Here is a 17,924-nt window from a genome sequence, read left to right on the forward strand (position 1 = left end):
ACGTGGTAACGATTCCACCACCAAGGTCATTCCCCAGGACCACATCGGTTGGAAGGCCATCCATGACGGCAACATCCCTCAACTCTGGGCCAGCTCCCCAGTCCAGGTAGACTCTCGCCACAGGTACCTCTTGCTCCATTCCGCCTGCCACGGTCACTTTGGCAGTGCGACCTGGCAGTACTGCAGCAGGATCAATTAGGCAGGGGCTTACAACAGTTATTGAGGCCCCAGAGTCTCTTAATCCTTGTCCCTGCAGGGGCCCCACTTCGACCGTCTGCAGGTGCCACCACATATTTTGGGGTGGCCCCTTGGCCATGCAGGTGACTCTCTCCGTAGAGTCCACCTGATTCTCCCCACACTCCATTGGACTGACTGGAGTAGGAACAGTCTCTTTGGGCTCACCTCCCCGGGTCAGGCAAACAAGCCGGGCTCCAGCACTCGGATTTGGGGCACGAGTCTGGGGTGCTTGGGGTGTGGGACAGTTCATCCTCATATGTCCGATTTTCCCACAGCCATAACACTTCTTGTCCAGTCGGGGCCCCGGTGGTCCCTGATGATTTGCAGGGAGAGGGCGGGGCGATTGCTGGCCAAGAGCACCCGGGTTGGAGGATGCCTGTTTTGGGGGGTGATGAGCAGAAGAGGGGTGTTCCCCTGGTTGTACAGTCCATTGGGGTCTTCTGCTAGTCGGGCGCTTCTGCCCTTGTGGCCGAATTGCCGCATACTTGTCCGCTAACTGGGCCGCCATCTTCAAGCTGGGTGGCTCCCGGTCTAGCACCCACTCCTTCACCTCTGGGGTGCACCTGCGGTAGAACTGCTCTTGGCATAGCAGATCAATCAGTGCGTCCCAGATAGTGGCACCAGATCCCTTCACTCACTTCACCACGTACTGCCTCAGCTGGGTGGCGAACTGCTCATGGGTGCTGGTAGGGTTCTTGGGCAAGTCCCGGAACTTTTTCCTGTAGGACTCAGGAGTGACAAAGTATCGCTGTAGGAGGGCCCTTACGACTTCGTCATAGTCACCGCAGTCCTCGGTGGCCACTCTTCGATAGGCCTCCAGGGCCTCTCCGTGCAGTGTGGGCACCAGGTGTCTGACCCACTCCTGCTTGGGTAAATCATGTAGTTTACAAGTCCTTTCAAATACTTGCAAATGTCCATCAATGTCCCCATCACTGTCTGCAAACTTGGCAAACTGGATACGATCTGATCCCGGTACAGCAGTCTGCAACGGTGCTTGGGGTACCACGGCCAGTGGTACCCGCTCGTCATGCCACATCCGAATGATAAGCATACGTTCTTGTTCCGTTGCCTTTTCTCCCAATTCCGCTAGCCGCTCCGCTAGGGTATCCATTCGTTGGGATCCCTGCCATGCTGGGGAATGCTGGGAAACATAACTGCTGTGAGAGGGGCGGAACTTGTTGCTCTCACCACGTTCTGAGGGGCGTCCATTGTTACGCTGGCCGCACTTTCCACCTCCGTCTGATGCAACTCCACTCTGCTATTATCTGTCATCCTGCGCGTTCTCCTGAACTGCAGTTACTCCTCTCCTGAGTAACTCGGCTTCTCTCGTCAGGTGACCGAAAAGCCGCCTGGGATTATCCCACCGCTATGCCACCAGATGTGACAGGACGCCTTTCGCCTAGGCCGTCCCTGGTCACGGGTTAGTGCTTTTGGACTCCCACTCACCGTCAGTGACCGCCTGTCACTGACTCCGCCCACTGCACCGTGGGCGTGTAACGATGCTGCCACCACCAAACTCTACCATCGGCGTTTGGAACCGCTTATTAGGTACACTCAGGCTCCTGCCTCGGAACCTGGAACCGCTTCTGCTGCGTATGCGTTTGACTAACTGCAGACACACCTCCTGTTTGGTGTCGGCTGTTCCCACCTGATCCCTCGCAATGGACCAGGTCTGCACGGTAGCTGGCAGAAGGCTTGAACTTGGAGACACGGAGCTCTTACCCAGAACAGCAGGAGAACGGAATAGCGTTTTGCGCAATTCTGTTAGTCGCAGGATTGAGGCAATTCCTAAAGGCAAATGGTGTTTATTTGCTCAATGTCTTAAAGAAGACCCTCCCTTCCGCCTGAAGGGGAATATCAGCATACAAGATGTTACAGGAATCTTATCCACACAGGAGTTACAGGGTTGTACCACATACAGGGCTCACAGTCCCTCTTTTTATGTCATTCTTACACACAACATCACAGGGGGGCAAATCCACCCTGTGCTCCTTCTAGCCAATCAGGCTATCTCATAGAACATAAATTAACAACATATTACATTTCAAAGGAGTCTCTCAATATCCTCCTTCCTAATCCACCAACACAAACTGATTTATCATACATTATACTGTCTCCTATAATGTTGGTATAACATCACAGGAAATAGTAAATGACATTCATCCTTATCAATCACTTTGGCATTTCCAACCTTAACACTATTCAGTGACATCCAAAAGGTTCTTAACAACAAATTGTCTTTTCAAAGTAAGTTCTGTACATGAAGTGTTTGGCTATATGACACCATCACACAGAGACCTTCCAGCCAGAGGTCACTGGGATGCACTACATAGAAAGCTTAGTTACACAATGGCTCTGACCACTATCATAGGTCAGGATGATAACATATCACTTCCTATGTCAGGAGGTGAGAAGGTCTCATAACCATATCACTTATAGCTACAGCCTTCTAACACAGCTTATACATTCCTTCTAAGTGCATTTTCTCTACAAAATATACATGTAAACCATATAGTGCATAGCCTATTAAATATACTATGCTTCATGCACTAATGCATTGCAGCAATACATATATACTTTGCACATGGTTTATAATAAACTGTATCAGTGTCCCTTTACACTGTCCTTTTAAAAATAACGGCACAGCACTAGGGTTAACCCTTTCAGTGCTGTGGCAGCCATTAACCCTGTGTGGCCTGCCTCCGGCCACAGTGTTCTGCTATAATTCCATTACAGCTCGCTGCTGGCATCAGTACCTCTATAGGCGCTGCTGGCATCAGTACCTCTATAGGTGCTGCTGGCATCAGTACCGCTATAGGCGCTGCTGGCATCAGTACCGCTATAGGCGCTGCTGGCATCAGTACCGCTATAGGCGCTGCTGGCATCAGTACCGCTATAGGCGCTGCTGGCATCAGTACCTCTATAGGCGCTGCTGGCATCAGTACCTCTATAGGCGCTGCTAGCATCAGTACCTCTATAGGCGCTGCTGGCATCAGTACCTCTATAGGCGCTGCTGGCATCAGTACCTCTATAGGCGCTGCTGGCATCAGTACCTCTATAGGCGCTGCTGGCATCAGTACCTCTATAGGCGCTGCTGGCATCAGTACCTCTATAGGCGCTGCTGGCATCAGTACCTCTATAGGCGCTGCTGGCATCAGTACCTCTATAGGCGCTGCTAGCATCAGTACCTCTATAGGCGCTGCTAGCATCAGTACCTCTATAGGCGCTGCTAGCATCAGTACCTCTATAGGCGCTGCTAGCATCAGTATTATTACTAGCAGCGCCTATAAAGGTAATATTACTAGCAGCGCCTATAGAGGTAATAATACTAGCAGCGCCTATAGAGGTAATAATACTAGCAGCGCCTATAGAGGTAATAATACTAGCAGCGCCTATAGAGGTAATAATACTAGCAGCACCTATAAAGGTAATAATACTAGCAGCACCTATAAAGGTAATAATACTAGCAGCGCCTATAAAGGTAATATTACTAGCAGCACCTATAGAGGTAATACTAGCAGCGCCTATAGAGGTAATAATACTAGCAGCGCCTATAGAGGTAATAATACTAGCAGCGCCTATAAAGGTAATAATACTAGCAGCGCCTATAAAGGTAATAATACTAGCAGCACCTATAAAGGTAATATTACTAGCAGCGCCTATAGAGGTAGTAATACTAGCAGCGCCTATAAAGGTAATATTACTAGCAGCGCCTATCGAGGTAATATTACTAGCAGTGCCTATAAAGGTAATATTACTAGCAGTGCCTATAAAGGTAATATTACTAGCAGTTCCTATAACAGTAATATTACTAACAGCGCCTATAGAGGTAGTAATACTAACAGCGCCTATAGATGTAATATTACTAGCAGTTCCTATAAAGGTAATATTATTAGTAGCGCCTATAGAGGTAATATTACTAGCAGCACCTATATAGGTAATATTACCTCTATAGGCGCTGCTAGTAATATTACCTTTATAGGAACTGCTAGTAATATTACATCTATAGGTGCTGGTAGTATCATTACCTTTATTTAAACCTATTTATTAAAAATATGAGATATGGTAAGAACTTACCTTTGTTATCTCTATTTCTACGAAGTCCATAGGGTTCCACAGGATACCTTGGGGTATAGGTGTGACGTCAGTCATCGGGCACCATAGAGTTAAGCTTTCAGCCTCCCAGGATGCACTAGGGTCCCCCTCCTATACCCCGCCCCCGAGCCAAGGCATCTCAGTTTTGTACCAAGTCATAGGCCGGAGGAGGAGAAGGAAGAGAGAGAAAAAAGACCTGGACACATACAAGAATCACATTCTCACCAGAGGGAGACGGGAAAACCGGTGACCAGACCAAAGCACATCTGCAGCACAGGTGCGACAGGGCGGGAGTCCTGTGGAACCCTATGGACTTCGTAGAAATAGAGATAACAAAGGTAAGTTCTTACCATATCTCATATTTTCTACTTCAGGGTCCATAGGGTATCCACAGGATACCTTGGGGATGTCCCAAAGCAGTATCCTTTAAGGGTGGGGACGCTCCTGTGCTGAAAGGAGAATCCGCTGCCCGAAGGAAGCATCCTGAGAAGCGAAGGTGTCAAACCTGTAATACCTCACAAAGGTATGGACAGAGGACCACGTAGCAGCCTTGCAGATCTGGACTGCAGAGGCACCACGTCGAGCTGCCCACGAAGGACCCACAGACCTAGTGGAATGAGCCTTCAGAGAAGGAGGAACCGGCAGACCTTCATGAAGATAAGCTTCAGAAATAGCCATACGGATCCAGGCTGCCAAAGTTTGCTTTGAAGCAGGCCAACCCTTTTTACGGAAGCCATAGAGGACAAACAAGGCGTCCGACTTCCTAAACGAAGAAGTGCGGTCAACATAAGTCCTTAAGGCCCGCACAACATCCAAAGTGGCCTCACTCACTGAAAGGCCAGGTGAGTTAAAGGCCGGAACAACTATTTCCTCGTTAACATGAAACTGGGAAACAACTTTTGGAAGAAATTCAGGCCGAGTGCGGAGCACTGCCCTGTTCCCATGAAAAAGGGGGTCTACAAGAAAGAGCCCCTAAATCAGAAACACGTCTGGCCGAAGCTATGGCCAGAAGGAAAACAGTCTTAGCTGTTAGCCATTTAAGATCCACTGAGCCCAGTGGTTCAAACGGCGGTCCTTGGAGAGCCCTCAGGACCACAGCCAAATCCCAAGGCACCACAGGTGGAACAAAGGGTGGCTGAATGCGGAGAACACCTTGCATAAAGGTGCGCACATCCGGGATTGTAGCAATCCTACGGTGAAACCAGACAGACAGGGCCGAAACCTGTACCTTCAAAGAAGCAAGGCGAAGCCCATGATCTAGTCCCGCTTGTAGGAAGGCGAGTATCCGAGACAGACGAAACTCCCGCGGTGCATAACCTCTCGGTCGACACCACTGGAAGAACGTATGCCACACGCGATGGTATATCCTCGCGGAAGACGGTTTCCGAGCTCGTAACATGGTACGCACTACAGAGCTGGAAAACCCCCTGGACCTCAACGGCTGCCTCAACAGCCACGCCATCAAAGACAGCAGAGTCAGGTCCGGGTGAAGACAAGGACCCTGCGACAGAAGGTCCGGTCGTAGCGGCAACTGCAGAGGACTGTCCACCGACAGACCCTGAAGGTCTGAGAACCAGTGCCCTCTGGGCCATGCGGGAGCTATCAACAGTGTCCCTCCTTCCTGTTTGAATTTCCGGATTACCCGTGGAAGAAGGGAAACCGGAGGAAACAGGTAGGCAAACCGGCAAGTCCACCGGACGGACAGAGCATCCACCAGAGACGCCTTTTCGTCTCTTGTGCGAGACCCATACACCGGCAACTTGTTGTTGTGCCGGGACGCCATGAGGTCGATCTCTGGAAGACCCCACTTGTCCACCAGTAGTTGAAAAACGTCCGGGTGCAGGGACCATTCCCCCGGATGAACGTCCTGGCGACTGAGAAAGTCCGCCTCCCAATTTAGCACTCCCGGGATGAAGACCGCTGATATGGCCGGAAGATTGCGCTCCGCCCATACCAGGATCCGAGACACCTCTACGAGAGCCGCCCGACTTCGGGTTCCTGCTTGCCGGTTTATGTAGGCCACGGTGGTAGCGTTGTCCGACTGGACCTGCACTGGGCGACCCTGGAGAACCCGATGTGCCTGCTGGAGGGCATTGAAGACCGCACAGAGTTCCAAGATATTTATTGGAAGCTCCGCTTCTGTCAGAGTCCACCTGCCCTGGAACAAGTGTGGACCCGAAACTGCTCCCCAGCCCCGAAGACTGGCGTCCGTTGTCAACAGGACCCAATTTGGTACCCAGAACGGACGTCCCTTGTTGAGATGGGTCGTCTGCAACCACCAGGCAAGGGACAGGCGAACCTCCGGGGTGAGCACTATCGTTTGGGATTTTAGAGACTGAAGCAGCCGGTTCCACTTGGACAGGATCAGGTGCTGCAGAGGTCTGGAGTGAAACTGGGCATATTCCACCATGTCGAACATCGACACCATGGAGCCCAGTAATCTCATCGCCGAGTGTAGAGACACCCGGCAGCTGTGCAGACAACTGCGCACCCTCGACTGTAAAGCAGAGATCTTTTCCCCCGTCACAAAGATCCTTTGCTGTCCCGAGTCCAATAAGGCTCCAAGGTGCAGAATCCGCCGAGACGGGATTAGAGTGGACTTCTGCCAGTTTATTAACCAGCCATGCCGTTGCAGTAGCGCAATGGTCAGGTCCAAGTGGCGCAGAAGGAGCTCCGGAGATCCTGCCACTAATAAAAGGTCGTCCAAGTACGGCAACATGCGGACTCCCTGCAGCCGCAGAGAAGCCGCCATGACCGCCATCACCTTGGTGAACACCCGCGGTGCTGTCGCCAGGCCAAAAGGCAACGCCCGAAACTGAAAGTGGTCGCTGCGGATTGCAAACCTGAGGAACTGTTGATGGCGCAAAAGAATAGGGACATGCAGGTAAGCGTCCTGTATGTCCAATGACACCATGTAGTCCCCAGGTTCCAGCGCCAGAATGATGGACCGTAGGGTCTCCATCCGAAACTTCGGCACCCGCAAAGACTTGTTGAGAGCTTTGAGGTTGAGAATCGGACGATACGACCCATTGGGTTTCTGCACCAAAAAGAGATAGGAATAGAAACCCTGGCCCCTCTGGGAGAATGGAACAGGCACTATAACTCCAGCCTGGAGCATAGTGTGCAATACCTTCCGCAGCTCCGTGGCCTTGTTCCGGTCTGATGGTAGACCCGTGGTGAAAAATCGAGCCGGGGGTCTGTGCCGGAAAGAGAGGGCGTACCCGTGGGAGACCACCTCGAGAACCCAAATGTCTGTCGTAGTGACCGACCAACACTGGGCGAACTGCAGCAGGCGGCCTCCCACTTTGGGACCCCCCAAAGGGAGGCCCGGACCGTCAGGCCGCAGGCTTGTCATCTGGCTTAGGGGCCGGACGTCTGGTACTCCACGCCTGCTTCCGGGGCTTGGCCGATTTCTTGGGACCAGCCTGTCGGGGAAAAGACTGTGGTTTGGGCCTGCCCTGGGCCCTATAAGACCGAAAGGACGATGGTCATGAACCAGAAGGAACAGCGGCCGACGGGAGACATGCCGATTTGGCTGCCGCCAGCGTGGCTACAATCTTGTCCAGATCTGGACCGAAGAGAACTTCTCCGTTAAAGGGCAACGCCTCCAAACCCTTTTTGGAATCAGCTTCCGCCTTCCAGGATCGCAACCACAAGGTTCGACGAGCAGCCACCGCTGCTGAAGAAATTCAAGACACCAGGGTACTAATGTCTAAGGCCGCCTCGTTGATATAAGTGGCCGAATCACGGAGATTACCAATCAACTCCGCCTGTTCAGCCGGAATCGAAGGACGCCTCCAACGAATCCGCCCAGCGCTCCATAGCTCTGGCAACCCAGCAAATGGCCATAGCCGGCCGCACTGCCCCCCCCCGCAAGGGAATAAGCGGACTTCAGGCAGATCTCCACCTTGCGGTCCGTAGCATCCTTAAGGGAAAACATGGATGGCATTGGTAATGTGGCACTACGGACAAGACGTGTCACATGAGAATCCACCTGTGGAGGGGATTCCCACTTAGCAAAATAATTATCCGCGAACGGATAAGCCACCGCCAGGCGCCTCTGCGGCTGGTATCGCTTGCCAGGCTGTTTCCACGCCTCCTCTAAATGGTCCACCAACTGACCCGAAAGAGGAAAGACTGTGGCGTCACCCTTCACATCATTAAAAAAGGCATACTTAGATTTAGCCGCTGGGGGAACTTCGTCCTCAACCACCAAGGCTGTGCGGACTGCCCGAATAAGTCCAGGAATATACACCTTGGACCTAGCGTCAGCGTCCTTAGTATGGAGCGGTTCCTGATCGGAAGGATCCAGAATCTCCCCATCATCAGACGTCCCTTCGTCATCCTCATAAGGAGCCGACAGAGACGCCACCGGCCGTTTATATGGCAGCATCACAGCCTCCCCTTGCAACACATCCGACAAGTGCTGTACAGAACTCGTCAGGGAGTTAACCCACGCAGGCTCCTGAGAAACCGGGAGAGGGGAAATAGGGAGATTGTGGGGTACCACCAATTGTCTTGGGAAACCCTGCATGGGTGACGACACCACTGATTGCTGGGACAAATCCATCTGCGTAAACGCGGGCTGTGGAGCCAACTGGCCCACTAAGGTTGTAAGCGCCTGAGCGAAACAAGCCCAGGGCGCCTCCTGTACCGGTGCTGTAACCGTAAGAGGCCGCGCCATAGACAAACACTGCCGGCAGAGGCCCTCCGCGCTACCCTCCCCCTCCGCTAAAGGCACTTTACACGGTAGTACACTGTAGCCGGAGAGGAAAGTCACTTTCAGACATGATGGTAGAAAGTATGTGACCCCTCTCACCAATTGTTTTAAAAAGGCGAGAGACCACCCTGCAGCACCGCACCGCAAGGGCTTAGCAGAAAGAACAGGGACAGTATAAAGCTGACAGTCAGAATAGAAGTTACAGGCAGCAGCGCTAGCACAGTCACATACAATGCAGAGAAATAACAATTCCTGCACTAACAGCGCTGATCACTCAACTACACAGACACAGGGCCTGGTAGGACACAGCGCTGCATACACAGACCTGAGCCACAGCGGAGGAGAGGTATGCGGGGGGACCCAGACCACGATGCTTCCGTCCAGCGCTTCCAGCAGCGTTCACCATGCGTTCAGGAAGATCGCCGCCGAGGAGCAGAGAGGAGGCTGGCCTGGGGGAGGAGCGCTGACACAGGACCAGTCGGCAGTGTGCAGAGAGGGCTATGTGCAGCGGGGAAGGTGCCGGCTATGAGACAGGGAAGGCGCGCTCCCCTGGCATGCATTTAACCCCGGGACGCCGCAGCGCTACCGCTCTGCTGCGGTCCGCTGTCCCACGGGGGTAGTGGAAGCGCAGGTTATATACCTGGCTCCACGCTGCAGCCAGTCCCCAGGGAGCCCCCGCCTGGGGACTCTGGACCATGCATCAGCGGGGACCCACCGCGGGACCCCGCTGCTTACCTTGCTGTCCCCCTTGAATCCGGCCATGGTCCGGAACATCTGGGGTCACCGCTAGCTGTGACTCCAGATGCTTACCAGCATCCCCGGATCGGTACCGGCGTTCTGGTACCGGCGGGGGTGGAGGGAAGACGGCATGGACGTCAGTACTGACAGTCCATGCTGTACTTCCAGATGTGCAGCCACAGCTGCATTGAAGAAAACTTCAGGGGCTCTTCTTAGCCCCCCTCTAGCAGGTGCCTCCGACTCCGGCCGGGCACCAAACTAAACTGAGGTGCCTTGGCTCGGGGGCGGGGTATAGGAGGGGGACCCTAGTGCATCCTGGGAGGCTGAAAGCTTAACTCTATGGTGCCTGATGACTGATGTCACACCTATACCCCAAGGTATCCTGTGGATACCCTATGGACCCTGAAGTAGAAAATCTCATGCCTGGACAGTAGCTGCTATAAGAGGGTCTCGCGTCACTGCAGCTGACATCGCGCCATAAAGACTGACCTGTGCACTGTACGTGGTGCCAGTGCTGCTGCTGATGTGGTTAGTGGCCTGGTACGCCATAAAGACTGACCTGTGCACTGTACGTGGTGCCAGTGCTGATGATGATGTGGTTAGTGGCCTGGTACGCCATAAAGACTGACCTGTGCACTGTACGTGGTGCCAGTGCTGCTGATGTGGTTAGTGGCCCGGTACACAATAAAGACTGACCTATGCACTGTACGTGGTGCCAGTGCTGCTGCTGATGTGGTTAGTGGCCTGGTACGCCATAAAGACTGACCTGTGCACTGTACGTGGTGCCAGTGCTGCTGCTGATGTGGTTAGTGGCCTGGTACGCCATAAAGACTGACCTGTGCACTGTACGTGGTGCCAGTGCTGCTGCTGATGTGGTTAGTGGCCTGGTATGCCATAAAGACTGACCTGTGCACTGTACGTGGTGCCAGTGCTGCTGCTGATGTGGTTAGTGGCCTAGTACGCCATAAAGACTGACCTGTGCACTGTACGTGGTGCCAGTGCTGCTGATGTGGTTAGTGGCCCGGTACACAATAAAGACTGACCTGTGCACTGTACGTGGTGCCAGTGCTGCTGCTGATGATGATGATGATGTGGTTAGTGGCCTGGTACGCCATAAAGACTGACCTGTGCACTGTACGTGGTGCCAGTGCTGCTGCTGATGTGGTTAGTGGCCTGGTACGCCATAAAGACTGACCTGTGCACTGTACGTGGTGCCAGTGCTGCTGCTGATGTGGTTAGTGGCCTAGTACGCCATAAAGACTGACCTGTGCACTGTACGTGGTGCCAGTGCTGCTGATGTTGTTAGTGGCCCGGTACACAATAAAGACTGACCTGTGCCCTGTACGTGGTGCCAGTGCTGCTGATGATGATGATGATGATGTGGTTAGTGGCCTGGTACGCCATAAAGACTGACCTGTGCACTGTACGTGGTGCCAGTGCTGTTGATGTGGTTAGTGGCCCGGTACACAATAAAGACTGACCTGTGCACTGTACGTGGTGCCAGTGCTGCTGCTGATGTGGTTAGTGGCCTGGTACGCCATAAAGACTGACCTGTGCACTGTACGTGGTGCCAGTGCTGCTGATGTGGTTAGTGGCCTGGTATGCCATAAAGACTGACCTGTGCACTGTACGTGGTGCCAGTGCTGATGCTGATGTGGTTAGTGGCCTGGTACGTAATAAAGACTGACCTGTGCACTGTACATGGTGCCAGTGCTGCTGTTGCTGATGTGGTTAGTGGCCTGGTACACCATAAAGACTGACCTGTGCACTGTACGTGGTGCCAGTGCTGCTGCTGATGTGGTTAGTGGCCTGGTACACCATAAAGACTGACCTGTGCACTGTACGTGGTGCCAGTGCTGTTGCTGATGTGGTTAGTGGCCTGGTACACCATAAAGACTGACCTGTGCACTGTACGTGGTGCCAGTGCTGCTGCTGATGTGGTTAGTGGCCTGGTACACCATAAAGACTGACCTGTGCACTGTACGTGGTGCCAGTGCTGCTGTTGATGTGGTTAGTGGCCTGGTACACCATAAAGACTGACCTGTGCACTGTACGTGGTGCCAGTGCTGCTGCCGATGTGGTTAGTGCCCTGGTACGCCATAAAGACTGACCTGTGCACTGTATGTGGTGGCAGTGCTGCTACTGATGTGGTTAGTGCCCTGGTACGCCATAAAGACTGACCTGTGCACTGTACGTGGTGCCAGTGCTGCTGCTGCTGATGTGGTTAGTGGCCTGGTATGCCATAAAGACAGACCTGTACACTGTACGTGGTGCCAGTGCTGCTGATGAAGATGTGGTTAGTGGCCTGGTATGTAATAAAGACTGACCTGTGCACTGTACGTGGTGCCAGTGCTGCTGCTGATGTGGTTAGTGGCCTGGTATGCCATAAAGACTGACCTGTGCACTGTACGTGGTGCCAGTGCTGCTGATGATGTGGTTAGTGGCCTGGTATGCCATAAAGACTGACCTGTACACTGTACGTGGTGCCAGTGCTGCTGCTGATGATGATGTGGTTAGTGGCCTGGTATGCCATAAAGACTGACCTGTGCACTGTACGTGGTGCCAGTGCTGCTGCTGATGTGGTTAGTGGCCTGGTACGCCATAAAGACTGACCTGTGCACTGTACGTGGTGCCAGTGCTGATGTGGTTAGTGTAGTATACGGGAGTTTATTTGGCTTTCTTTATGCACAAAGAAGTCGCCAGTAAATAAACTGCACCGAATTACCTTCTGTTACGGCGCGTCACTTTGGTGGAGCGTTTTTTGTTTGACGACATTTTTACTTGTCTGAAAAATGTGAAATAAAAAAAAAGATCAGAAAAAAATAAAGGGACAAAATACAAAATCACCCAGTTATCCCCAAACGGAGTACGGACAGCGGTGATCTGCGGGTACAAGCTAGAGGCACGAGGCGCGGTGCTGTGTGAGCGTCCTATGTGTAATATAAAGCTGGTGTATAATTACCAGTAAAGCAGAGAGACCTAGGGAGTGTAGTGTCTGTATGAGGAGAGAGCGGTCACAGTGTCACATACAGCAGAGAGACCTAGGGATTGTAGTGTATGTATGAGGAGAGAGCGGTCACAGTGTCACATACAGCAGAGAGACCTAGGGATTGTAGTGTACGTATGAGGAGAGAGCGGTCATAGTGTCACATACAGCAGAGAGACCTAGGGATTGTAGTGTATGTATGAGGAGAGAGCGGTCACAGTGTCACATACAGCAGAGACCTAGGGATTGTAGTGTATGTATGAGGAGAGAGCGGTCATAGTGTCACATACAGCAGAGAGACCTAGGGATTGTAGTGTATGTATGAGGAGAGAGCGGTCATAGTGTCACATACAGCAGAGACCTAGGGATTGTAGTGTATGTATGAGGAGAGAGCGGTCACAGTGTCACATACAGCAGAGACCTAGGGATTGTAGTGTATGTATGAGGAGAGAGCGGTCATAGTGTCACATACAGCAGAGAGACCTAGGGATTGTAGTGTATGTATGAGGAGAGAGCGGTCACAGTGTCACATACAGCAGAGACCTAGGGATTGTAGTGTATGTATGAGGAGAGAGCGGTCACAGTGTCACATACAGCAGAGAGACCTAGGGATTGTAGTGTATGTATGAGGAGAGAGCGGTCACAGTGTCACATACAGCAGAGAGACCTAGGGATTGTAGTGTATGTATGAGGAGAGAGCGGTCACAGTGTCACATACAGCAGAGACCTAGGGATTGTAGTGTATGTATGAGGAGAGAGCGGTCACAGTGTCACATACAGCAGAGAGACCTAGGGATTGTAGTGTATGTATGAGGAGAGAGCGGTCACAGTGTCACATACAGCAGAGAGACCTAGGGATTGTAGTGTATGTATGAGGAGAGAGCGGTCACAGTGTGACATACAGCAGAGAGACCTAGGGATTGTAGTGTATGAGGAGAGAGCGGTCACAGTGTCACATACAGCAGAGAGACCTAGGGATTGTAGTGTATGTATGAGGAGAGAGCGGTCACAGTGTCACATACAGCAGAGACCTAGGGATTGTAGTGTATGTATGAGGAGAGAGCGGTCACAGTGTCACATACAGCAGAGACCTAGGGATTGTAGTGTATGTATGAGGAGAGAGCGGTCACAGTGTCACATACAGCAGAGAGACCTAGGGATTGTAGTGTATGTATGAGGAGAGAGCGGTCACAGTGTCACATACAGCAGAGAGACCTAGGGATTGTAGTGTATGTATGAGGAGAGAGCGGTCACAGTGTCACATACAGCAGAGACCTAGGGATTGTAGTGTATGTATGAGGAGAGAGCGGTCACAGTGTCACATACAGCAGAGAGACCTAGGGATTGTAGTGTATGTATGAGGAGAGAGCGGTCACAGTGTCACATACAGCAGAGACCTAGGGATTGTAGTGTATGTATGAGGAGAGAGCGGTCACAGTGTCACATACACCAGAGAGACCTAGGGATTGTAGTGTATGTATGAGGAGAGAGCGGTCACAGTGTCACATACAGCAGAGAGACCTAGGGATTGTAGTGTATGTATGAGGAGAGAGCGGTCACAGTGTCACATACACCAGAGAGACCTAGGGATTGTAGTGTCTGTATGAGAGTGGTCACAGTGTCACATACAGCAGAGAGACCTAGGGATTGTAGTGTATGTATGAGGAGAGAGCGGTCACAGTGTCACATACAGCAGAGAGACCTAGGGATTGTAGTGTATGTATGAGGAGAGAGCGGTCACAGTGTCACATACAGCAGAGAGACCTAGGGATTGTAGTGTATGTATGAGGAGAGAGCGGTCACAGTGTCACATACAGCAGAGAGACCTAGGGATTGTAGTGTCTGTATGAGGAGAGAGCGGTCACAGTGTCACATACAGCAGAGAGACCTAGGGATTGTAGTGTATGTATGAGGAGAGAGCGGTCACAGTGTCACATACAGCAGAGAGACCTAGGGATTGTAGTGTATGTATGAGGAGAGAGCGGTCACAGTGTCACATACACCAGAGAGACCTAGGGATTGTAGTCTATGTATGAGGAGAGAGCGGTCACAGTGTCACATACAGCAGAGAGACCTAGGGATTGTAGTGTATGTATGAGGAGAGAGCGGTCACAGTGTCACATACAGCAGAGAGACCTAGGGATTGTAGTGTATGTATGAGGAGAGAGCGGTCACAGTGTCACATACAGCAGAGAGACCTAGGGATTGTAGTGTCTGTATGAGGAGAGAGCGGTCACAGTGTCACATACAGCAGAGAGACCTAGGGACTGTAGTGTATGTATGAGGAGAGAGCGGTCACAGTGTCACATACAGCAGAGACCTAGGGATTGTAGTGTCTGTATGAGGAGAGAGCGGTCACAGTGTCACATACAGCAGAGAGACCTAGGGAGTGTAGTGTCTGTATGAGGAGAGAGCGGTCACAGTGTCACATACAGCAGAGAGACCTAGGGATTGTAGTGTATGTATGAGGAGAGAGCGGTCACAGTGTCACATACAGCAGAGACCTAGGGATTGTAGTGTATGTATGAGGAGAGAGCGGTCACAGTGTCACATACAGCAGAGACCTAGGGATTGTAGTGTATGTATGAGGAGAGAGCGGTCACAGTGTCACATACAGCAGAGACCTAGGGATTGTAGTGTATGTATGAGGAGAGAGCGGTCACAGTGTCACATACAGCAGAGAGACCTAGGGATTGTAGTGTATGTATGAGGAGAGAGCGGTCACAGTGTCACATACACCAGAGAGACCTAGGGATTATAGTGTATGTATGAGGAGAGAGCGGTCACAGTGTCACATACAGCAGAGACCTAGGGATTGTAGTGTATGTATGAGGAGAGAGCGGTCACAGTGTCACATACAGCAGAGAGACCTAGGGATTGTAGTGTATGTATGAGGAGAGAGCGGTCACAGTGTCACATACAGCAGAGAGACCTAGGGATTGTAGTGTATGTATGAGGAGAGAGCGGTCACAGTGTCACATACAGCAGAGAGACCTAGGGATTGTAGTGTATGTATGAGGAGAGAGCGGTCACAGTGTCACACACAGCAGAGAGACCTAGGGATTGTAGTGTATGTATGAGGAGAGAGCGGTCACAGTGTCACATACAGCAGAGAGACCTAGGGATTGTAGTGTATGTATGAGGAGAGAGCGGTCACAGTGTCACATACAGCAGAGAGACCTAGGGATTGTAGTGTATGTATGAGGAGAGAGCGGTCACAGTGTCACATACAGCAGAGACCTAGGGATTGTAGTGTATGTATGAGGAGAGAGCGGTCACAGTGTCACATACAGCAGAGAGACCTAGGGATTGTAGTGTAGGTATGAGGAGAGAGCGGTCACAGTGTCACATACAGCAGAGACCTAGGGATTGTAGTGTATGTATGAGGAGAGCGCGGTCACAGTGTCACATACAGCAGAGAGACCTAGGGATTGTAGTGTATGTATGAGGAGAGAGCGGTCACAGTGTCACATACAGCAGAGAGACCTAGGGATTGTAGTGTATGTATGAGGAGAGAGCGGTCACAGTGTCACATACAGCAGAGACCTAGGGATTGTAGTGTATGTATGAGGAGAGAGTGGTCACAGTGTCACATACAGCATAGAGACCTAGGGATTGTAGTGTCTGTATGAGGAGAGAGCGGTCACAGTGTCACATACAGCAGAGAGACCTAGGGATTGTAGTGTATGTATGAGGAGAGAGCGGTCACAGTGTCACATACAGCAGAGAGACCTAGGGATTGTAGTGTATGTATGAGGAGAGAGCGGTCACAGTGTCACATACAGCAGAGAGACCTAGGGATTGTAGTGTATGTATGAGGAGAGAGCGGTCACAGTGTCACATACAGCAGAGAGACCTAGGGATTGTAGTCTATGTATGAGGAGAGAGCGGTCACAGTGTCACATACAGCAGAGAGACCTAGGGATTGTAGTGTAGGTATGAGGAGAGAGCGGTCACAGTGTCACATACAGCAGAGACCTAGGGATTGTAGTGTAGGTATGAGGAGAGAGCGGTCACAGTGTCACATACAGCAGAGACCTAGGGATTGTAGTGTATGTATGATGAGAGAGCGGTCACAGTGTCACATACAGCAGAGAGACCTAGGGATTGTAGTGTATGTATGAGGAGAGAGCGGTCACAGTGTCACATACAGCAGAGAGACCTAGGGATTGTAGTGTATGTATGAGGAGAGAGCGGTCACAGTGTCACATACAGCAGAGACCTAGGGATTGTAGTGTACGTATGAGGAGAGAGCGGTCACAGTGTCACATACAGCAGAGAGACCTAGGGACTGTAGTGTATGTATGAGGAGAGAGCGGTCACAGTGTCACATACAGCAGAGACCTAGGGATTGTAGTGTATGTATGAGGAGAGAGCGGTCACAGTGTCACATACAGCAGAGACCTAGGGATTGTAGTGTATGTATGAGGAGAGAGCGGTCACAGTGTCACATACAGCAGAGAGACCTAGGGATTGTAGTGTCTGTATGAGGAGAGAGCGGTCACAGTGTCACATACAGCAGAGAGACCTAGGGATTGTAGTGTCTGTATGAGGAGAGAGCGGTCACAGTGTCACATACAGCAGAGAGACCTAGGGATTGTAGTGTCTGTATGAGGAGAGAGCGGTCACAGTGTCACATACAGCAGAGACCTAGGGATTGTAGTGTATGTATGAGGAGAGAGCGGTCACAGTGTCACATACACCAGAGAGACCTAGGGATTGTAGTGTATGTATGAGGAGAGAGCGGTCACAGTGTCACATACAGCAGAGACCTAGGGATTGTAGTGTACGTATGAGGAGAGAGCGGTCACAGTGTCACATACAGCAGAGAGACCTAGGGATTGTAGTGTATGTATGAGGAGAGAGCGGTCACAGTGTCACATACAGCAGAGAGACCTAGGGATTGTAGTGTATGTATGAGGAGAGAGCGGTCACAGTGTCACATACAGCAGAGACCTAGGGATTGTAGTGTATGTATGAGAGTGGTCACAGTGTCACATACAGCAGAGACCTAGGGATTGTAGTGTCTGTATGAGGAGAGAGCGGTCACAGTGTCACATACAGCAGAGAGACCTAGGGATTGTAGTGTATGTATGAGGAGAGAGCGGTCACAGTGTCACATACAGCAGAGACCTAGGGATTGTAGTG

General features: G+C 51.5%; 1 protein-coding gene across 4 annotated transcripts in view; it reads right to left on the reverse strand.

Moving 5' to 3' along the window:
* Window positions 1-17,924, reverse strand: part of LOXL3 (lysyl oxidase like 3) — a 302,460-nt gene that overhangs the window by 105,347 nt on the left and 179,189 nt on the right. For 2 of the 4 annotated variants that reach the window (XM_088457546.1, XM_088457545.1), the window contains exon 5: window positions 12,516-12,575. The exons of the other annotated variants lie outside the window; for them this stretch is intronic. In XM_088457546.1, the coding sequence (XP_088313672.1) occupies window positions 12,516-12,575 (60 nt within the window). The remainder of the gene's footprint in view (window positions 1-12,515; window positions 12,576-17,924) is intronic. 4 annotated transcript variants of the gene reach the window in all.

This window comes from Taudactylus pleione, unplaced genomic scaffold, assembly GCF_031769625.1.
Source record: "Taudactylus pleione unplaced genomic scaffold, aTauple2 ptg000766l, whole genome shotgun sequence".
NCBI lineage: Eukaryota > Metazoa > Chordata > Amphibia > Anura > Myobatrachidae > Taudactylus > Taudactylus pleione.